General features: G+C 34.3%; 1 protein-coding gene across 1 annotated transcript in view; it reads right to left on the bottom strand.

The window, feature by feature from the left end:
• Nucleotides 1-3,705: 3,705 nt before the first annotated feature.
• GABRA2 (gamma-aminobutyric acid type A receptor subunit alpha2) overlaps nucleotides 3,706-24,837 on the bottom strand; it is a 52,030-nt gene continuing 30,898 nt past the window's right edge. The window contains exons 5-10 of the mRNA XM_090139483.1: nucleotides 22,852-23,072; nucleotides 19,828-19,910; nucleotides 16,755-16,898; nucleotides 15,803-15,955; nucleotides 7,949-8,151; nucleotides 3,706-4,296 (exon numbers count right to left, since the gene is read on the bottom strand). Coding sequence (XP_089995609.1) covers nucleotides 3,988-4,296; nucleotides 7,949-8,151; nucleotides 15,803-15,955; nucleotides 16,755-16,898; nucleotides 19,828-19,910; nucleotides 22,852-23,072 — 1,113 coding nt within the window. The 3' untranslated portion in view covers nucleotides 3,706-3,987. The remainder of the gene's footprint in view (nucleotides 4,297-7,948; nucleotides 8,152-15,802; nucleotides 15,956-16,754; nucleotides 16,899-19,827; nucleotides 19,911-22,851; nucleotides 23,073-24,837) is intronic.

Genomic DNA, 24,837 nt, shown 5'->3' with positions numbered 1-24,837 from the left:
TTTCCTCCTCAATATATCCATACCTTCCTCCAGCTGCTGCTGGTTGCTTTCACATAAATAAAAGTCAGCCCACTTTAAAGTCTCACCACCCCAAGTTATTTATAACCACAGGGAAGAGAAGGTGATTTGGTAAAGTTCCTGTCTGGTGACTATTGAAGCTCTTTTGTTCTCTCTCACATGACTATAAAGGCAGACCAGATCCTTAATGTAGTATAATATTCAGTGGTATGAGTAGTCTCCCAGGCTAAAGGTCCTATCTCACAGTACCTACTATAACTTTTTTTTTTTTTTTTTTTTAAGATGTTCAGTAATGCAGCAGTTATGAGTTGATTTGCCCAGATATAGAAAGTAAAGTTAATTTCATTGGCTACAACATGATCAAAAGTTCTGGAAGCTCCTGTTTTAAAAGCAATCTGTTAGGAAGCCTCCAGCAGACAACCCTGGCTGCTAAACCCCGCTGATCTCTATATTCTTCATGCTGATATATAAATTAATGTTAAATTACTGACTGCATGCATCCAGAATTACATGTTCCAGTACTACACTGGAAACTTATTCTATTAACCTTGTTCAGATTTAATATAATTCCAATCCATGTTTACTGCAATATTATATCATTGCATTTATCTATTTGTTTCTTAAGTTACATACAAAAAATGATACAACACCCTGATCCAAGAATAACAGGAAAAATAAATTAAGCTAGCATGTCAATCAGAATTTCACAGGTAGATTCCATGTGCAAGTCTTGGGTAGTGGTGAACTGCATTTATTCACTCATGTCCTCTAAGTATTTAATATCAGCAAGTCTTACTTGAAATAAAAGAAGATTTCATGTGCTTGGCACATGTATTTCTGAAACAAGTTTTAAACTCACATACACAGAAGTTATACCATTAAATGGAAAGCAGGCCTATTTCCACTGTTCCCTGCACGATGCCTGCGTTCACTTATCCGGCTGTTAGTTCTACAAGATTCCAATTTGTGTGTAATCAATTTACTTATTTTCAGTATTTCAGTAGTGAAATAAGAAAGCAGACTCTTCTCCCACATGACATTGCTTGAATGCAAACCAACCGAACTAAATATAAAAGTGAACCTTTTATGCAGTACACACACTCAAAAATCATGCTGAAGCCCACAGGAACTGCGTGTGGCTATTTAACATGGTTAAAAGAGTGAATTTATATAGTCAGCCTATTTTTCTACGCTAGTGTGTGATAAAAGTATTTTCAGCATATGATAAATGCATCTTCTTTTACTTGATTGTCTCTAGATATAAGATGAAGAGAAAACGGTCAGTGAATGAAAAAACAATTGCACCCAACAGAAGCAGGAACAGCAGAGCTGGCTAGTATGAGACAGCACCAGGCTTCTTGTGCAAACTGAAGAAATGCTTTTTGCATGCAGCTGAAAATTACACAGATGTTATCTACCAGAAAAAAAGGACTTGTACGGCTAAAAGCATTTGAGGATATCTGTTCCAATATAAGAATGCAAAATCCTTCCAAAATCCTTCCTTATTAGGTAATCCAACATGTGTCTGAGTACAGGCATGTTTGCAGTGGGGAGAGTTCTGACTACATGGGATTATCCATAGAGAAATGTACATTGTTTGAACACTGTGAAGAGTTTGGAGTACCTGGGATGTGGCCAAGGGTGAAACACAAACTTCTTCTCAAAGCCCAGTCAGTGAGGTTCAGAGAGTCCCTACATCTTGCTGGCATGAACTGAAGGTAAGAACTCTCGCTAGGTCACAAAAAGAAGACCACAGCTGCAGAAAACATAATCAAGCTACTCAAGTCCAAGAGCAGTTAAGCATGGGCCTCCTTTAAACTATACAGTCAGAGCCCTTTGCCAAAAACAGAGTTAAAAGTGAAGGGGATTTTCTACAGTTCTAATATTTACAATTATTTGTACATATATACATATTTATATATTTATTTGTATCTGGACAATGTGACAGTAAAGGGATAATTAATAATTACAAATAAAACATTTTTAAAATGTATAACTATACCATGAAAGAAACCTCTTTTATTGCTTGCCTTCCAGCCTTATGCTCATAATCACACTATTGCACACATCTCCATATTACATGGAAGATCTACATTTATATATAAATATATATGAAAATATGGATATTTTTATTTTAATTTTATGAGTAAAGTGCTTTTCTTTTTTTTTTTTTTTTTTTTTTTAACTACTCTTGATGAGAAAGGCTTAATCTGAAAGCTTAACCAGAGGGACTTAAAGGGATACACACCTTGTCCATACTTCTCCCTTTATTTTGCTGACTTCTTTATTTTGCTGATGTTAACTCTGTCTTACCTATTCATTCTCTTCATAAAATGCATTTGTGACCTTGGCATCTATACAGTCACACAAAGTACAAAACAGAATCACATTAAAAGCAAAGAAAATACAAGAAAATAAAACAACAAATAAAAGCATTGTTTCTTGTTGTTGTTTTTAGCACATTTCCATGACTTAAGATACTCTTTTATTTGATTTTAGAAATATTTTTACAACTTTATTAAACTCTGAACATACCTATTTTATGCACTATACTCAAGTACTGTACAAAACTGCAATAAATGACACTATACGACTACATATGTCTACTAGAAGACATCATCATAAAGGTGTATCTTTTTCTAACGGTCAACTAATAACTGCTAATGTATGTGTGAATCAAAATATTTTTGATTGGCTACGTATACTAAATTCTAAATGGAGTACACAATTACTACTTACATCATGATTTACCAGGCATTTAGGGGCATAAAGAATCTTTGCAAAGGCTCAGATGAAAAACAATTTACTGATCAGTATTAAATGTTCATATAAAATTGCAAATGGCAGATCCAATTCTGTTATATTCATATATATGAAATACAGTTGATACCTACTGATGATGCATGACCTTTTATTAGAAAAATAACATTCAAATCTTAGCAAAACCATTTCTAGTATACAAAGTTGTTGTAAATTTATGTCAGCGAAATGTAAATTTGCAATTTACAAAAGCAGCAGTAAATTTTATTCATATGGACAATTTCCTGAACTTAAATCATGAGTTCTTGTTACTGTGAAAACATTGCTTCCTGGGAAAAATGCAGGCAAATCCTTTAACGGCAGATTTTATAACAACACTGAACAAGGAAAAGAATGTATTATGTTACTGATATACTTAACCTTGAAAAATTTCGGAGTGCTTTTATGAACCTGACAATAATCTGATTAAGAATAAAATCAAGAAGCAGAAAAATCAAGAAACAAAAATCCAACTTTGTTGAGCCAGACAACCTGGTTTAGCAACATCAAATTAAGAAAACAGTGAAGAGTGAAAGTTGATTAATATTAGAAATCTGATCAACACTTTTCTCTGAAATTAACTGTAGTAGTTTATTAACAACTTCAAACAGGACAGAAGTAAGAAACCTGTGGCTTTTGCAATATAGTAGCCTTTACTACCTCCTCAGCCTAACTAGTATCCAGAATTATTGTGAACAGAACTGTACGACCTCCGTACTCTTATGTACATGGGTACTGCTACTGTATGAAACAATTACACTCTTAAAAAAATCATTTTTAAATGACAATTCCTTTCATTAAAGTAGAATTAGTTACTTTATAGAAAAATATTTTAACTTTAAATTAAAAAAATACTGTTCCTAAATAATTATGTAGGATCATCTTTATTTCTTTGTACGGAGAGAATATAATTCTGTATATTTGAATCCTAGTTTAACAGAGCTCCCCTGGGTATAACTTTTAAAGAGTTGGCTGTGTTTGCCATGGGTGCTATCTGTTTACAAACCCATGAATTAACACTGTGTCCCTCCTTTGGAGATACACAGATAAGACATCTATATACACTCTGTACATAATGGTTCACATATTAGCAGTTATTAGTCGTACTGTACATAGCAGACAACCTATCTGATTAGAATGATGTTTTAAGTCCTTAGTGCAATTCAGGTCTTAGGTTGATGGTGCAAAGCCAAGTAGGACAGGCTCCCTGTTTAAATATGTAGCCCAATACACTAAATTGAAAGTACCAAATAAGACTGGAAACACTATTCTAGACATTCTGTCAATTTTACTAACACTGTTGAATGTCTTCTTTGCTTCCTGTGGCTTCGCTTCCGGTTTTGCCTTGTTGGGTTCTGCAGTTGTAGCACTCTTGGAGATGGTTGGTAGAACTGAGTCCTTGGTAATATTTGGAGCGTAGTTGGCAACAGCCACTGCATAGGCATTGTTTTTCTTAATGACAGATGCTTTTTCTTTTTTCTATTAGAGACAGCATGAAGTTAAATAGTTAATGTGTATTTGCCATATCAGACAACATAATAAAAATTGCAAATGCAAAACAAACAATAAGTACATTAAAATAAGTGTCAGGAATAACAGCGGTAAATTCAAATTTAAAGAAAAACACATCCTACCCAAAAAGAAGGTATAATATATCACCCCCCAAAATTTCAGTAACAGCCTACATTTTTAAGTTATTATGTATTGTTCTTCATGCATTCAAAATACAGAGAAACCATCAGTAAATTAAACTTCACATCTACTACTATCATCTGGGAAGCAAAAAATTAGTATATCCTAATTTTAGGAGAACCACACAAGTAAGAGTACTCTTTGTCAAAAGAATTGCTTTTCCTTTAGTAGGATTAGGGATTGGGATCGGACAAAATTATTTAATCAATCAGAACAGTCTGCTTTAACATTTTTTTTTCTGTGACATTAAAGTGATAAACTATAAATTTTGACACAAATTTAGGAATATTACCAGTTAATTTTATTCAGCAAGTAAGAAGTTCTGTTTAAAATTTCTTCATGTTGTCACATCTACGTTTTACTACCAATACCAGAAAATTAAGGCATGTCTGTGCTTCCCTTCACTCTTCATAGTGAAGAAGTGCTCAAAATTTTGTAGAAGAGCTCTTTAAATTAAAAGTTAATGTTTATGTAACATTAGAGATAAATTTCAGAATTCCGAAAAACTTTCAATCTTCTAGATAAATTAGATGTTATTATTAGTTTTTATGTGTAGGTATATTCAGCTGTTTTTCTGACCCTTATTGACAAGGAAAATTAACATACATAATATCTTCCTCTAATATTCTTCTCTTTTTCAAATCAACTGGATTAAATAATAATAAAGTTGTCGACTAATATAATCTGGACTAAATTTTCTGAATGTCTGGAAAAAGAGTTTTATCTGAGGAGTCATTAAGTAAATTAGACAGTTCCCAATATATATAAAAAAAACAAAAAAAAAAACAAAAAAAAAAAACATGTATTAGATAATTAAATGTGGATTATTGACTCCAGACAAAATTAGCTATACTTAGTGCAGGTATGGGCTAAATCTTAAATTTGTTTTCAACAGGAGTTTCACTCACTAGTAAAGATTTTTCAGTTTTAATGTGATATAAAGTCACAGTTCAAAGACAAAAATAATCACATAGATACCTCTTAAATATAACATGAAAGAGTTTAACTGTCTCCCAAGAAAGTACTTTTATGGTTTAATGATTCTGAGTTTCAACTTTATGTTCTTGATATAGTATAAATACCTCCTTTTATTTTTGCAGATATACTTTGTTGATAACAGTAATAATAAAATGCTCTATCAAGTCAACTTCTTTGTGAAGCATAACAATAAAGTATGCATCTCAAAATCAGCTAGAGTCTCTGAACTGGTTTACACTGTTGAAGGTTAAAAGATCTGCAGCACATTTCAGCATAGCAGAGATACAGGAGCATAAGACTACTTTTTCAACAGTGAGTATGCAAAGCAGGTTGGCACACAAAGCATATCTTATTCCTTCTACGCATAGGTGGGCTAGCCATACTTTGATTTTGTGCATGCACCTTCAAAGCCAATTCTTGAAAGTTGTTCCAAGGTATAGAAGGAAAAATTGAGGCTTAAGTTTTCACAAAAAACAGACAAAAAAAAACAAAAACAAAAACAAAAAACAACCCAGAACAGCTATAATTTATCTTGTAGCTCAAATGTAGTTTGAGACCCCTGGCTTGCACATCCAGGTATAAAACTTTTCACTGGCTTGTCCAAACACTTTCTCTTACTACATAAAATAGGAATAGACTATTTCTTAATCATAAAATGTTGCTTCCTAGGAGTTCTTCTGGACTTTAATATACTACTAAAGCTCAATATTGCTAAAACTTGCATGTCCAGAAAATGTTGAACACGAATACCTCTAAAAGCAGAGATAACAGTCACAATTAATAGAGATCACAATAACACTCTTGCATTTTCTGTGGAATAAAATTATACTCCCATAACTTATTTCCTGAAAAAATATGGAATACAAAATAAATAGGTTGCTCTGAAAGTAATGTTCATATTTATTTCTATGGAAACTACAAAGAGCGATAGTACTGTTTGATAGAGCAAGTTCTCAGCTACAAAACACTGTTTTTCAACACAGTAACCACCATTACCTATGCATTTTGAGCTGCAATAAACAAAAACTTTTGTGCTGCACTCATAAAAATCTGGACCAGTGGAGATGACTCACTGTTGCTGTTGTCACTGCTGAAATGCACCACCCGCCACCTCACTGAGCTCACATTCTGTTTGATCTCCATAAACATTTAGCAAGTGTCCATGAATGTCAGTGGGTGCCATTTTTCCCCATATGGAGGAATTCAGTGACATACCTTTGCTTCATGCACACTTCCATGTCAGACACCATTTTGTCAGGCTGCCCCTCTGCTGCCATTTTCACATGGCAAGAAAATTTAACAGAATATTGATGGGAAGGTTGAACTTCTACTGCCATTCTGTCAACATGGTCCCTTGATGTCATGGTCCAAAATAATAAAATAGGAGGCACTACTTTCAGAGCAAGCCTTGTATGTTGAATTTAGATTCTTAGCAGTCAGTGCTTGGTACAGTGCAGGGAAGTTTGTCTCAAAGTGAAAACAACTGAACAAGCTTTAGCCCGGACGCTTCATAACACCATCAGATTTTACAAAATATCTATAAAATTAAATAAACATAAGCAAGGAATATAGAGTTCATAGGTTTTGTTTTGTTTTGTTTTTCTTTTTTTAGGATTTCCTTTACTGGGGTTTAAAGCGTGCATTTAAGATGTGCCCTGAAAGAAATTTGCAGACAACCCAGACAAGGGCCAGTCACTTAATGAAATTCATTCTATATTTTTATTGTGTACAGCTAGGTGGTTAGGACCTTGTGACACAGTGTGGTCACAAGCTACAGGATAATAATCCTGTCACCTCACCAGGCTTTCTTGTTAACTGCTGTGAACATCCTCCACTGTCCTCAGAAACGTTATTGAAAGGTTACTGTCACAAGAATAAGCTATGATAAGCTGATAATGGGGAAGAAAATAATACATTAAACACTGCTAAAAATTGAAGTAGCCTCATTTTGAGAAATAAAAATTCTTATATAGCTTTTCATCACTCTCAAATAATATGGATTAAAGAAATGGCCACTTGATAACTATGACATGAAAATGATGCAGATATATACAAGAGTGTGTATATATTGCATATATTCAGGAAGCCCACATAAAGCTTTTTTTGTGTCAGTGACACTACTCACCTCACACACAACAATTAATAATTGATCTGATTGTACAGAAGGGCTGGATATTTTTGGCTACTAACTTCTCAGAATTTATATATGATTTATGTTTCAAAGTGATTCAAAGTTAAAGATGCTAGTTAAGCTCTAATATGACGAAGAAAATTACTTCTAGAAGTTCTAAATAGTATTCTCAGTCCAACTTTATTCATCCTTTATTTTCCCTCACCAATCAGTGTCCTTTCTTATGATTTAAAGATCATGTGTTTTCCAGCAATAGTCAACTTAAAAAAAAAAGTATTATAGTTGTTTACTACTCTTGATTGGAAATAGGGCTATTTCCTTTGGACTTACCTTATCATTCACTACACTTTTTCCATCCCAGGCCCATCCTCGTTTTGTGAAATAATTTACAGTTGCAAATTCAATTAATGCAGAGAATACAAATGCATAACAAACAGCGATAAACCAATCCATGGCTGTTGCATATGCTACTTTGGGGAGTGAATTTCGAGCACTGATGCTCAGTGTTGTCATTGTCAACACAGTAGTAACTCCTGTAAGGGGATAAAAAAACAATTTTACTTGGATTTTGAATGTTAAAATACAAAACAAAAAACAAAGTGGAAATTTGCTTATCTAAGGTGGTGTCGTATTTAAGGCTGAGTCTGGAATTCTTCTGAAGAATTTAAATCCAAGATCATTATTTAAAAGTCAGTTTTAAAAAATATTTTAAAATTTTGTTTACAGATCTCTTTATTTACAGATACTCTTTTACACCCTTTTTTTCTTAGGTATTTTAATAAGAAAAGTTTTATACAGCTGCCTACCAAACACCTGTTTTTACTGCCGTGGCTACGAGTCTGGCATCCATCTTTCCAACAGTATCATACAATCTGACACTTTTTTTAGTATAGATAATTAAATATATATATATGTTTTCAATTAGCTTTCTTACCAGTCAACGAATGACACAGTTGAAGACCTGAACATGTTAACTTTTCATTCAGATTTTCAGAACAAGATTTTTTTTTCCTAGAAAACAGCATATTGATTTTAACAGGCCAGATTATAACAACTGTATATGATATGCGAGAAAATAAGACTTGATCTACGAGTACTGTTCTTCACAATGACAGTTGTTAAAAACACTTTACAATGCTTAATGAAAACCCAGTAGGAAGCCAGAAATTCTACCAAAAAAAAAAAAAAAAAATCAGAAAAAGGATACTTCAGAAGGAAAGATTAGACCATTATTCTGAATATTTTACCAAGAAGAAACTCACAGACCGAAATGACATCTCCATTCCTTAAAGCAAATCAGTTCTTACACCCAAGGCTGAATCACTTAAACTAAACTACTCCCTTTGTGGCACACCATTACATATGTTTCCAGAAGAAAAAGCAATACGAAGTGAAATACTTAGCATAGATCAACAAACCTGCACTCCACTGACAGGCTAAGTGAAATTAGTAACAGCTTCAACAAATGCAAACTCATAAAATTGTTGTCACAGGAATCCCTAGAGAAAAGTCACACTCCCTGAAAGTCAGATCCTCTGCTGTTAGCAATCTTTCACCTAGGTTCTGCAGCATCAACCTAGATCAGACTTCTGCTAGAAGAGAAACATTTTTAACCTCCATGGAAAAAGGAAGAGAAGCAGCAGCTACACCTACTCAGACCTTTTCAGGCTTTGCAATTTCTATCTCTTCTGTAAACAATTTTCACCTCTGTGGTTGTTACAGAGGATGGCAGAGCAAAGCCAACTGGACTCGTCTTGTGCTGCTCTCCCATGAACTGCGGGAGAACCCATGACCCATTCCAGAGGTCATGATTCCGAAAGGAAGACAAGGCACAGAAACATCTGCTGATTCACTCAGCATCCACAAATCTAAGCAGACATAATTCACTAATTGCTATTTTTTGGCCTCCACATATTAAAGAAGGGGATTTAATCTGGAGTCAGTTGTGGTGTGATCTAAAGCCTGTACAGTGACAAGGAAGCACATTTTGTTGTATGGAAATGGGTAGACAATGTATTTTGTGAATAATTTTTTCTCCTTTGACACACAACATATGGCTTAATTATTTTCTGCACCTCAGGGAAAATGCAGTCTATCTTACACTCAAAATTATCACATGCAAATTTTAACACAGGTCTCGAGCTAGAGAAAAATAATTTTAATTACACAGAAGTATCAGTGAAGTGATTGTTTCTCAGAGATACAGTGACCTTATCCATATGCAAATATATGCAGTTGATAAGGTAGTGTCCTGTTTAAGACCTACATTTTAGAATAAACTAAGCTTCTTGAAGATCCATTGTCTTCTTCGGAAATCTTATTTAAGATTAACTGTTGACCTTTTCTAGTCTCAATTAAAACAACATGAATTTACATCTTGCATCTTGCTACCAGTTGACAATTTCTCTGCAAAGTTCAACAAGCCATGCAAGTTTGTGACTCAAATGCTAATCACACAGTATATTGTCAGACAGTCGCCAGTGTATTTTAATTTATTCCTTCATTCTATAAATTCAAGCTATCACATTCATTTAACCTGAATTGAGTGGGGAGAAAAAAAATGGAAACTTTATGGAAACTTTAGTCTGTGATACTCTGATCACAGAATCACAGAATTGTAGGGGTTGGAAGGGACCTCCAGAGATCATCGAGTCCAACCCCCCTGCCAAAGCAGGATCCCTACACCAGGTCGCACAAGTAGGCATCCAGGCGGGTCTTGAATACCTCCAGAGAAGGAGATTCCACAACCTCCCTGGGCAGCCTGTTCCAGTGCTCCGTCACCCTCACCGTAAAGAAGTTCTTGCGCACATTGGTGCGGAACTTCCTATGCTCCAGTTTTCGGCCGTTTCCCCTTGTCCTGTCTCCACATACCGCTGAAAACAGTCTGGCCTCGCCACTCTGCCCCCACACCTTAGATATTTATAGACCTGGATTAGGTTCCCTCTCAGTCTTCTCTTCTCAAGGCTAAACAGACCCAGTTCACTCAGCCTTTCCTCATAGGAGAGATGCTCCAGGCCCTTCACCGTCTTTGTGGCCCTCCGCTGGACTCTTTCCAAGAGATCCCTGTCTTTTTTGTACTGGGGAGCCCAGAACTGGACACAGTACTCCAGATGAAGCCTTACCAGGGCAGAGTACAGGGGGAGGATTACCTCCCTCTACCTGCTGGCCACGCTCTTTTTAATGCACCCCAGAATGCCGCTGGCCCTCTTGGCCACAAGGGCACACTGCTGGCTCATGGCCAAACCTGTCGTCCCTTATAAGATGCAACAAATACTCATCGGTTTGTTTTTAAAAAAGGTCAAGAAATAAATCCTTTAATAGATCATTTTGATAACATTTCCCTTCTCTTAAGAAGATTCTGTACTTGATGGTAAATATACCTTCATATTACTATAATTCTTCTCAACAGTATATGCCTATGAATGCTAAAAATCTTTTAGCACTTCAGATTTATCCTTTCAAGCTGAGAATGGAGTTGATTGCCTAGGATTTATGGTGGAGCTTTTGAAACTGCATCTGCTCACTGAATACAAGATATACATCTACAGGACTGTAAAACTGAACATCTTTCACTGACATTAAATTTGCATCTGTGAAAAATATTGGCTTTGACACATTCTGGATGCCAGAATGCATGGATATTGTTCAAGACCTGTTTAAAAGTAGGCAGCTTCCTTTCAGCAAACAATATCTGTTGCTAAACAGTACAGGTAACAGCCAGACAATGACTGAAGAAGGAAACACAAAATACCTGAGAACAAACAGTGAAATTGAAGGACCTGGCACATACATATTGAAGTTAAATTCAGTGATGACGACTAGGCTCATGCTGATGTATGTTTGCAAATTCAGCCTATTCCTTAACAGGGACAAGTTCTTTCAGATCCTAATTCTACTTCTTGTGTAACAAATTCATTTTCTAATTTGAACAGACTTAGTTGTCTAAATGACATCCTATATGTATTATGTTGGAATGTAAACATCTCCTTCTAAAATGAATCCAACAAGCCACAAAAAGGACATTCTGTAACAAAATAAGTATCTCAGCTTTTCAAATAACCTGCACAAAATCCTTAAATTGTGTTTCAGATCTTAGAATATGCTACTCTTTTCACAACTTTATCTATTATCACAACACTTGGCAAAGTTGTACACAACATATCACGAAAAAAATTGATTTTTTTTTAAAGGTTAATTAGATCACTTAACCTGGTAAAGAATACTGAATAGGTTAATAAATACAGAAGAAAGTAATGTCTGATCTCTTTTATGAAAACACCTATTACTAATAAATTTTCTACTTCAGTTTAAAAGGTTGGAGCACTGAACAAATGCAGATAAGTTCCGGAAATAGTGTGATATTAGAGTAATGGTGTATGTCATTTGACTATACACCATACTGTTTATGCGCATATACATTACGTGAGAATACAATACAAAACAACCAACAACCTACAAGCTAATTCCTAAAGTTGAATGGCAAGTGCAATCTACTCCAGCTCCCACACAAGTCTCATATGATTATGCTTCATTGACACACAAATTACAGTCTAGGGACAGCACTGAGCTGGGAAGGCATTAGTTTATTGGCAGCCAGCTCTGTCTGTAACCAAGCACTACTGTTTATCATCTGTGCTTGCCCACTGAATATCACTTGAGTGTTATGTCTATGTTAACAGAACTCCCCTATTAAGAAGCTATAGAGTGAAAGTTCTGAATGGAAGGTTATCTCTAAGGGCATAGAAGATAAACTGTGGCCTCTGAAAGAAATAAAGACAGATGAGATTTCTTTTTTAACAAAACAGGACAAAGATACACGTATATACAGAATTGTTCAAAAGGCAGGGTCTATCTCATTCAATTCTCTTGAGAAAATAACCACAAAAATCTGAACTTGTCTAAGGATCCTATTTCTGTATTTGCAGAATTAAAAAGCCTGTCTTATTTAAGGTCTAAATAGCTTTTTGTTTCAAAATGTATATTAATATAGATTCAGAAAAGTTAAACCAAGAACAAACAAAGCACAGGGAAAGGGACATATCATAAGAATAAAATGAGAATAGAGTTCTGAGTTTAAAATTCTGTATATTGGAAACATACTAACAAAATAACACAACTGTTATTTCAGTTCTTGCCTTGCTCGCTTTGGGGATCACAGAATACATATCTTACTACATCTATCCTAATATCCTCATTCCTACCTTGAAGGAGTTAAAACACTAACTGTAGTACTAAGAAAGATGATTTCTGATTTATCTGTGGCTTGCCTTGAATCTTGCTATTCAAATACACGTGATGTATTTAAATGTTATGACCCATTAAAAATGAGGCGAAAATTCAATAACCGGCACAAGATTAGCTTTGCTAATGTTGTTGACGCTAAATGCAGAACAATAAAAACATTACTAAATGAAACAGATCATAATCTTGCACTAAATGAAAACATTATAAAACAGGCTTATTCCCTTTCATTGGAAACACAAATACTTTTCAAATTTGTCTGGTACAGAAAACAGATTCAATACTTATTTACTTAACAGTGATAAAATTTTCTTCTTCCAGTAATTTAAAACAAAGTTGAAACAATAGAGCATTAAGCCACAGTTCTTTTTGGATAGTTAAGTCAACAATATTAAATAGATGCCATAAAGAAAAGGGATTAAGGAGCTCAACTATAAAAGAATACTCATTATATCAAGTCCATAATGTTAAACCACAGCTTGAAAGTACATCACAAGAGAAAAGAGAAAGAATAGTATCTTCTCTCAAACATAAAATACCAAATGATATGTGGTGCTTTGAATAACTAGAGGTTATGTTTCTGTGAAAGAACAGTACTCAAATACTTAATCCTTCCCAGGACTTGGTAACTCTTAAGAAGACACTTGAAAAAAATCTCATCCATTCTTATAAATGCTTTATCAAAACTAATGCTTTCTTAATCATATTTTAATTATCTTCATAGTTACTATACAATCCAAAGGTGAATATCTTGCAAGGAACCACTTCATATAAAAATATAAATATGATCAGTACAAATGTACAGTAAGCTCTCTTGCAAGTGTTTACACTTTATGTTGGAAGCACCTGATTTTACTATCTTAGCAGGATTTCTGTATCACTGGGTAGTGTCTACCTGAAAGCAACACGCAAACAAACAACACCCTGAATGAATCTGTGCAGCTCTCTCAGGATTAATTCAATGAACCAGGAAGCTTTAAGAAGCAATAGAGGAACTTTGTTATACAAGTGTGGATAACTTCACATTTTTGTAACATATTTAGGCAGGAGACAAGAGGGTAATAGAAATCCCAGTGACAACTGCTGCCAGTAGGTATGGAGAAAGACTGGGAGATTCGCCATTCGCCTGGGGCTATGTGATTAGAGCAACCATTGGCAGCTTATGCTGACAATCTCATTTAAAATATTTAAAAAAAAAAAAATCAGAAAATAGCTCCTGCGGCAACATCCTGTGCAGAAGGCTAAGCGTGTGGTACGACTGCTGCTCCACCAGGCAGAGGCCAGAATTATCAGATGCTCAGTGCAAGTGTTCAGGGTTCAAGGTGTCCATCCAGGCATGTCTGGAGGGGATGAGGGCATAACTGGTGCTTAGGTGTATGCATGTTTGACAGAAATAAAATACTAGAATAGAAATTGTTATCCACTCCCTACACCCACTGTGCTTAGTCAATATATTTTGGATTTTATGTCTCCAGGTGGCATGGTTCTGCTCTTGTGGACACTCCACTCAGTTTCTTCATGACATCCTGAAGAAATGCAGTCACACTGATCACACAGTCAAAATGATCAGTCACACTGTTTATTAGTACATATTGTTCATTAACCAGAATACACTTAAGTCTCATCCAATTAAAGCTGCAGGCTGTTATGCAGATGTTATTTCTTTCCCCAAAATACAAATTAAAAAATAAAGAACATGAAAGATATATGCAGGAAGGGAAGTAACACTGCAGGAAAATTATCCTAGGAACTTGTTTGCTGGCAATACTATAACACTACGTTTTAGGGAAAGGAGATGGAAGTTGTTTATAGACAAACCAGCTACAGTGTCCTAAAGGTATAGAAAGTGGTACAGAAAAGGACAAGAATGGAGGTATAGTATTTGACACTGGACTTGCAAGGCTGGCAAGGAAGGTGTAGGAAAAAAATCATTAAAAATGTATTTTGATAAACAGAAATGTACAAATTGACGGAAGAATTTGAAGAAAAAAAAATTGTAACTGTCTGTTAAATGACTAGGAAAACATGGTAGAACTCTAGTGCCTCTAAACTGCCGACCCATTTCATCTGATTTCAATAAGGCTCATATTCAAACCTGCAATTTTCATGATATGTTGTGGCATTTCCTCTACCAGGAGAGACTGTGAGTGCTTCATTGTGCATGACTTAATATTTGAGTTTGGCATATTTTTTTGAGACTGTGTGGTGTTTACTAATGACTAACCATAAGATTTTATACAGCATGTTTGATAGCTGATTCCAAATAGGCATTATTTTTGTTGCACTTCTATATTATTCTTTAAAATCAAACAGATTAGAAGAATCCTGAGTTATATGTATTTAAAAAGACATTTGTTGCTTTGATTTACTCAAGAAGAGAACAAAATCTTAATTTAAGATAAACGCTATCATACTTCACTACTAACGCTGTTCACTATCCTAAAGTACATTTCAGTTTGAATAACTGAGAAAGATTTGCTAGGCCCCCAGAAAAAGATTTCTTTTAAAGAACTGCAGTTTGCAAGTTTTAACACATTCAAATAATTCAGGTTCTTAATTTGCTTAATTTACAAGCGTATTTAGAAATGTACATATCTACTGTGTGTCAAAATGATTGAGTAATATCAATGAAAGAAGAACATTTCAGAAAACAATGTAAATTTAATTTTAAATGGGAATTTTACAATTATCTTCTATTTAGTGGAAAATGTTTTCACAGAAAAGAGGCAAGAATATAGGAACAGTTCTCACTTGTGCTGATTTCTGAAAGTTTTAGTATTCCCTGGGGTTCTGTAAGATGCTGCTGAAAGTTATTTCAACTAAAAATAATGCCAAATTCTATAAAGTAAATTAAACAAAAAAAGGGCTTTACCAAACACACTTCAAAAAACTCTTCCTAACAGTTTCAACTATTGCAAATAACATGCCACTCAATGTACTCACCAAAAACTGTCCTAGCTGGTACAGATTCTCTGTTCAGCCAGAACGAGACTTGAGAGAGAATGACAGTCATGATACATGGGAGGTACGTCTGAATGACAAAATAACCAATTTTTCTCTTCAAGTGAAAATGAGCCGTCATTACTGTATATTCACCTAATGTGCCACAAAAAAAAAATATATATATATATCTTCAGAAAGTCAAATTCTATAGTAAAAGAAAGTTTGGTACATTTATGTGAACCAAATGTACTGCAATTAAATTGAACAAAATGTACTATGTAGTAGGAGGCATCCTACAGTAAACAAAAAAAATTTAAATTTGGGTAAAATTACATCTTATTCCTACTAAGATCCGTGAAAGATCAGTATTCAGAAACTTGCATGAACCGTTCTATATCTTGACAAGAATTTCGGTGCTGCAGGCTTCTTAATATAAGCAACCCTCTGCATTCACACAAAGCACCCTAAGGACTCTGTCTACAGTCATAGAATCACAGCACTCCATCACAGCCTGACATATGTAGGATCATAGTTTACAGCCAAGTAGAATAATCCAATTATTATTAAATATTATATTATTAAATATATATCTTATTAAATATTATTATAAATGTTTTTAATAAAAATATACTGACAGGTAAAAAGGTTGAAAACAGCGTACTTTACCATTTAGTAGACAAAAAGTGTCATTTACCATATGAAAGTAAACAACCATCCAAGCCTTGGATTACAATTGTTAGTATTCAAGACTGAGCATAAAAAAAATGTCAGCGGGTAGAAATTCACTTCTACTCTTATTTGCTACTTCTTGACTTGGAAGAACTGGTTGCTATGAGTTATATGTAACATAAACTATGGCTAATAACTTTTTATAGTAGCTTATCACTACTATAAGCCTATGCTCATTATAACAAACGGAATGCTTTTTCTTAAAACATTTTTTTTTACAAACCTGTACTTGATTTAACTGTCTCTTTTCCAATTGTTTGGCCCAAAAGATCATACTGATTCAATCTTGAACCATCTGGTGCCACCTGTACAGAATCTGAAGCGTTGTAAGTCCAAATATATGTCACTTCTGATGTTGTATATGCATCTGTGGAAATAAGATATGATATTTTATCAGTAATTTTAACCAAATAAGTTACATCCAAACTCATCTAATTAGAAGAGCTACTTAATTACCTTTCAAAAGGAAACCTCAGAAAACTAAAATGATTAGCAAAACCATTCGTATATTTTAAATAACTTTACTGTAAGGTAAATGCTTATGGCTGCATGGAATCAGGGCATGCATTTGTTTTTATTAATCACAATTTATTGGTATAAATTGCAAACAATTCTTCCATACTGTTAAAAGAATTTGTCACAGATCCACTATGTATGAATCCTAAAACTCACAAAAAGTCAGATGAAAAGAACAGTGATTTGTAACATTTAGGGTACACAAAATTTTTTAAAATTCATTTCTATATTGTTCTCACCTTTTATTTCCCTACTTTCCCTTTGGTAGTGTATCACAAACGTTTTGTTATTCATACCTGAGTATGGGGAAAGAGGTTCTGTAACAATGCTCTTAAAATACTTGCAGAAGCTCAGTGCCTTAGCCTCTTAAATCTCAGTCCTAAATATTAGATCTATCTTTGGGGCATACTGACATCAAGCAATCTGCTTTCTCATTGCTTTCATCTGAAAACATACATTTATCCTAGTCAGTCAAAATAAACTAAAAAGGAAGCAAATCAACACTGTATTTTAGATAGCATTAATGTCTCTCCAATGAGTAAAAAAGAAAAAAAATGAATATATCCCACAAGTTTTTCCAATCTAATACCCACATAAACAAATGGAGTATGAAAGGAAAAGGGTAAAACACTAATGGAAGAAATTATGTGCTCACTGTGATTGACTGAGACAAGTACATTTGAAGTCTTATCCATATCTGCAGTGAAGTGAAAATAAAAAAAAAAAGCAACATTTTTGCTGGACTGTAAACATTTTCACTTGAGAAATCTCTGCAGGCCTTGAAAGATGCTTATTCATTCAACTTGCCATAAACTGTAGGACTAACATAGCAGGCAGGCAGCATGCAGAGATGTTTAACATTTCCCTTCAAACTACCCATATTCCCACAAGAAGCCCTCTGCTTTAATGCAGATCAGTAACCTCGCCAATTTCTGATTTGCCTCTACACTCTCCACTGTTGGTTAGACTTTTTGATAAAGATGAAGAATGGCAATTTATTAAGCTACAGCTTCTTCAGTACATACAGCTTGGCTTTTCTCTTGAGCACAACAAAGAAACTGAGACAATCTTGCAGGCTGATGATCCTCTTAGCAATGTAAGATTAGCAGCATATATGAGAAGATATGACAAACATATACCATTGGCAGACTTGCTTCAGCTAAACCAAATCCTCGGGATTTTGGCTTATATTCACCACTATTTATCATTTAAATTCAGTCCCAGAATGAAAGATGAAAAATGAAAGCACAGAAATGAGTTCTAGTTAAAGAAATGAGTGGGAAGCCTTTCAAAATGAACAGAAATAAGCCTTCAGTGTGTGCCAACTGGCTGGAGCACAGGTGACTACAAGGAGAAAAGACAGACAGCTTTCCTAAAATCACTTTTCTCACAGTTACAGTTTTAATTCTGCTTTTTACTGGAAATGCAGAAACCACAGGAAGAGAACAAAGAACAAATTAGTAGTGAAAACAAATAGAAAAGAAAAACAGACAGCAAATCCAACTCTTCACAAATGGAAAAACAAACAGCAAATCTCACACAAAGTCCAATATACCTACTCAGAAGGGTTTTCATTTTAGCAATGCAGATCAAGTCATACTATGAAGTAACTGCATAGCCTGAGTATCAGTTTCATTATTATAGGTATTTTTGTTTTATATCAATTTTTTTGAGGCTGCATTGAGTCTTTTCTTACTGTATCTTACTGTGCACATGTATATAAATATTATTCATCAGCTTTTGCCAACATTTCTAGTGTTATTTAGTTAAGTTGTATTATGTACTATAAATGTAATAAAATATTTAGTGGAAAAAAGGCTCCATGGCAAAACTATTATTAACCATCTTTTATCTCAACAGTTAAGGGCTCCCTTTAGCATTATCAGAAACATAGACTTGATTAAGTTTGCTCTTCTTTTTCCCCACCAAACTCCAGGGAAATGGTACACACCAGTGTCATGGAAAGAATGTGCACAGTGCTCTGACAGCATTCATCTTGTGAACATCTTCTTAGCAGTGGCCTATCACCTGTTTAGCAACCTGTGGTGGCTACAGTAAAAATTAAAAGAGCCAGAATTTATTGGTATTATATAGTCTCCTTGAAAAAGGATGCCATTTCCTGGGCCTAAAACAAAATATAGACTGCAGAAAAAATAATAATAATTGCAATGAAAAAAAAACACAGGAAATATAACACAATCCTAATTCACAAAGAAGAAGGACTGCTATACAGGTGAATGAATTTATACTGCTGTTAAAATAACAATATTGAGATCAAAGTCCACCTATCTAACTAGACAGTATGATAATGAATGATTATTTTTCCTTTTTTATCACAAGAAGCCATATGTTTTTGCCTTAATTAAAGAATGAAAAAGAAAACATGATTAAAAATAAAGAGGAAGAAAAGGTTTCAATAAATGAAAACATTCTTTAAAGTCTTTACTTGCTCTTCATTAATACAATTCTACACAGTCCACGGGCATCCAGGTTTGTATTCATCAGTATGGTTAGGAATAAAAGCAGATCAGTGCAGTGCTGAATTAGGTGCACAGTATTTACTGTTAAATTGTGTCAAGAAAGCTTTAAAATACACAATAAAAGATACAATACAATAGATAAAATCAATTGCAATCTGCCAAGTTACAATTTTTTTTAAAAAAAAAAGCACAACCTTGTGTTTTAAACCTCCCTCATAACAACTTTTTTGAAATAAAAGGAAGGTTGAGCAATGTTAGGCTTTCACTAACCAAAGACCATAGTTCTGGTTATACACTTACAGCTGCCAAATTTCAGTGGGCATGAATGAGCATCCATAGGGAAATCTTCCAAGTGCATTGGACATTCGGCTTGGACTGTAAGCCTAAAAGGCAAAAGGACCACTATGCATTTAAGTCAGTTAACAGAACAAGAAAATCAATTCCACAAAAATGAACAGTTCATATGTATTTAGGAGATGAAACTGAAATGTTATATTAAACTAATTAAAATTTAGATCAACTCTTGCTTCCTCCCTTTTATGTGTTCCTTTGGAAAGCACTGACATACTACATCAAAAAATTAAAACAGCCAACCTCAAAACTATGAGGACTGGCCATTTAAATGAAAATATAAATTACGTAACTGTAGGTTTTTAAGAACTGTCATTTTCTTCTTATAATATTCTGAGGTACATATGTGATTATATGGCTCTGAAAATCTCATTACAAAAGCACATAAAATGCAGTTGACTGAGCAAAAGACTGCATTCCATGTTTTTTTATTCTTTTTAAGAGTCTGAATGTGAAATTGTAAGGGAATAAAGTGTATTGTCTTAAAACTGCTGCTATTCATCCTCTGTTACTTGTAATTAGCATTTGTGTTTGTTTATAGGCATGACAATATGTTAACAATGCTCATCTGGTGTTAAAAGATGTAACCTTTGCTCATCTGGTGAAAAATTCCCAGTAATATTGCAGTATTAAATATGTGGATTAATACAGTTAAACATAATTTCAAACAGTTTGAACAAGTTTTGACATTTTTATTTCCCACTATTTTTAACTCAGTGAATTAATTAATTAAAGCTCTGCTTCTCCTTCCTATCTTGTAGGTTCCCTTTGGGTTGAAATTTTTCCTGCGCTTTATGTTGCTCTTCATCCATCCTTGAATATCAACTACATTTTCCTGCACTCCCAGTGGTTCACCGTCATTGTATTCCCAATCAGATTTTCCAGTTTTTCATCCCAAAATATTCTATTTCCTCATTCCCCAGGAAAAAGCTTCTGAAGTCAGGAGGAAGAGACAGAAGAGAGTCAGCAAAAGGCACAGGAGAGTGCTTCATGAGTTCATTACTTTAAATCACACTGTCATTTTAAGCAGACACAAATGAAAATGGCTGCTTAAAATCTCTGCAACAGAAGGAGCTTACACATGTAACTCACTATCTCAGAAGAAACATAATTAGAAATCATGAACTTAAAACAAATAGAAAATGTTCAGTGATTCTATTTGGCTTGATCTACTTTCTTGTTATTAAAGAGAAGAACGGTTTCAAACACTGTTGTTTATTTTTATAGAATGTAGAATAGAGTATATTCTGAAGGAAGAGAATTTGAGATCAATTGTATAAATGGAGGTCTCACTTTATTTCCTGCACACTTTTCTGAATATCATATGATATGATTAGCAGCCTACCCTTCAACATTCAATACAACAAGGGCTTGTTGGTTATGCCGATACATACATGCCATTTATAACACAAATTATTTTTCTGACCATATTTAATGTATTTTACCAGCCAAGTGCTACTCATTTTCAGAAGCAAAAATGAAAAAATAAAATCCTGTCATTAGATATATTAAAAAAAATAGTTAAAGCATAAGATACATTTTCTGCATAGTTCTTGTTAGGAAGAATTTAAGGACATTCTGCTGAGTGATGTGAATTTGTCTCTTTTTTTTTTTTTTTAATGTCACTTTAGGAAGCGACTGGAAATCCTCAGATTTTTCCCACAGGAATTTGGTAGAGCTCATCCATGAAGATAATGAGGCCAATAATTCAGTCAGAATACCTCTGCACCAATGTACAAGCACAGGAAATAAGCAGAAAGAATTGGAAACCATGGAGCAGTTAGAAAACTATGACCTAACTGATACCATAGAAACCTGGCAGGAAAAAATTGCACAACTGGAATGCTATAATTATGGGCTTTAATTATGAGTTTTAAAATACACTAAAAGATACAATAGAATAGATAAAATCAGTTGCAATGTGTCAAGTTACAATTTAAAAAAATTTAAAAAAATGGGCTGCAATATTTCAGAAGACCTAGGCAGGGCAGCTGGGGTTGAGGAATTGTTTTCTGTGTTAAGGAATGGATAGATTCCAAGGATATGTCTCTGAGAAAGAGCCATGACTAGGTTGAGAGCTTGTGGGTTAAAATTCAGGACAAGACCAATTAAGGATGTCTGGTGGTCAGGATCTACTAAAGACTGCCTGGACTGTTTAGCCTGTTTTACAAAGCCTTCTTGCTTCAGCTTGACCTCATTGTGGTCTTCCAGTACCTGAAGAGGGTTTATTAGAAGGAAGAGTATCAACTTTTTCCGTGGTCTGACAGTGATAGGACAAGGAAGAACTTTACAAGAACAAGAGGGAGCTTTAAACTAAAAGTGGGGAGATTTAGGATGCAGGCTAGGAAGAAATTCTTTACTCGGAGTGTGATGAGGCACCTGAACAGGCTGCTCAGAGAGGTAAATGTCCCCTCCCGGAAAGTTTTCAAGGCCAGGTTGGATGGAGGTCTGGGGCAGCTTGATCTAGTGTTTGGTAACCCAGTCCATGGCAGGAGGGCTGGAACAAGGTGACCTTTGAGGTTCATTCCAATCTAAGACATTCTGTGATTCTATGATTAATTTTCTTGTTACCAGCGATCTCAGAAATAAACCTGCCTAATGATTCAAGTGGTCTATTGTTGTGTGCTGCGACAGACAGAAGTTATATGCAAGTTCAATTTTTCTGAGACAGAGTGTAAACTCTTGAGTATCTTTAGTAGTTCTAGAACAATTCCCATCTATAGGCTTTAAAGCATTTTATGCAGACTGTATCTTTTAATATGTTACATGTTCATGAGAACTGAGGAACACATAGAAAAACTGATCTATTTGAATAGATTTGCAACAGAATCAGAAAAGAAGTTTTCTTGGTGTTTTTTTCTGCTGGGTTCTGTTGAAAAAAATAAGAGTCTTCCTGGAACCTTACATAATTGATAACTGGAAAAATTGTGTCAAGAATTAGCATGAGCAGAGAAAAAAAATAAAAATACATACCTCATGGTGTACAAAAGAGTTCCATCATCTTGGATTCGTAGAAGCTTGTTAGGCATTGTCATGTTATGAGCAACTGACTTCTTCCCATTGTGAAAAAATGTATCTGGAGTCCAGATTTTGCTGGCCATTAAATTGTTCAATCGAAGGATATTCATTGGGCCTTTAAACTTTAACCGCTCATCCTTCCATCTCTGACGGAAGAAGACATCTATTGTGTATTCCTATATGGAATAAAGATATGCTTTTTTTTTTTACTATGAAAAAATAATTACATTTGAGGAACAAGTCAGAGAAACACTGGTTGTAAAATTCCTTTGGCAAAATTTTGTTAGGGCAGAATAACTATCACACAAAATTGTATGCCTGTATTAAACTTTTTCAGTACTTAGATTTCTGTACTTGAAACGTATAGCACACAGGACAAAGGTAATTTCAATTAAGTTAATTTAAAATAAGAAATAAAAAATAGGAGGATATGATGTTCATGCAGAAGATGCACCTACAGGAGGTGATTGAGCATTTTAAGAGCATGGAAAATATCTAAAACTGAAAGGAAGAAAAACAAGGTTATTAATATATGGCACAATATATGCTGGAAGATTGATATAAAGAAGAATGTTCCAAAAAGAGAAGCAAGGTCTGTAAGTGTATACATTTTATTAGCAAAAGTACACAGATAAGGAGCAAATTAATTACAGGTGCCCTACACTCTGTCTGCTGAACTGTAGTGCCTTATCTTGAGAAGGAAGGAAAAAAGGATGCAAGCAAAACAGACTGATGACCTGGATCAAATGATTTCACTTAGATATTCCATTTGCTGTTTTTTCTTGCTCTTCCAAACAAAAAAAAGAAAAACAAAAGACACCACACTGATGATAAAGGTTCACAAACTTTAAATCGGAACTGTAAGTTGCTTTATTTGTTTGTTAATATCAGCACAGCATATAAATTGGAATTCATAGATCATAAGTTTTGTTGAAATTAAACTGTATTTTGAGTTCTGGCAAATGTCACTTTGGAAAAATTTCAGTTTTATTGAACAAGTGCAAAATGGACACGTTTTCAAAACATGATTATATTCTAACAGCCTGTATCGCTGCAATGAGTCACAAGTTCTGATAAATTTCCATCAATATCAAATATTCAGGTTACTTCAATGCAGAAATGTTTAAGGAACTTATCAAATTCATACCACCTTTTTCTGTCTCCCTTGTGTGCTGATTAACAAAGCTTAAATTTTTTCTAAATCAATCATATTGTTTTGCAAACAAGTGCTAAGCAGAGAGCAAGAAGCAAAACCTTTCCTCGTCTTCTTTTCCTCTGTGAGTCCAGGAACTACAAGGACCTTTTCCAAGACAGAGACAGAAGCTAAGAAAAGCATGTGAAATAAAGGAAAGAAAATTCAGCTATCTGAAAGATCATAGCAAGGGAAGGAGAGAAAGTAGTTGTAGTTAAAAACTGTATTAGGCTCATGGAAAGATCCTTTTTAGAATTATATAATAGGATGCTTATGAAGTCACCTGACAAAACTCACAAACAATTTATATCTGTATCAAGAGGCCTTACATTACTGTAATACAATTTTGCATTTTTCTAATTCAAATTATTGTTACTCAGATATTAAACAAATCTAACACTACAATACACCAAAAATTAATTTATTTGGATTAACATAAATGGCAGTTGTTATCTACATATGTGTAAACAGCCACTACTTCGTGACAAATAATTTCCCTACTTCTCCACTGTATATACCACATTTAATTGTCCTGTACTATTTGCTAATTTGTTGTTTTATTTGCTAACTATCCTGTGACCTAAAATTCCATTTACAGATTCCAAGTAATCTAAAAGTTTAGTTATATATCAAGGAAAGTTACTAATCATCTGAAATCTTGGAGGATAGGGAGCAGCAGAAACTGTTTACTTGAAGCAACAGGCAGAATACATGGAATCTGGCTAGAAATATCAGTTAATTCAAGTAAA

Source organism: Phasianus colchicus, chromosome 4 (assembly GCF_987193195.1).
Source record: "Phasianus colchicus chromosome 4, bPhaCol1.hap1.1, whole genome shotgun sequence".
In the NCBI taxonomy this organism is placed as follows: domain Eukaryota; kingdom Metazoa; phylum Chordata; class Aves; order Galliformes; family Phasianidae; genus Phasianus; species Phasianus colchicus.
Note: the sequence above shows the minus strand (reverse complement) of the source record. Positions and strands in the feature narration are given on the sequence as shown.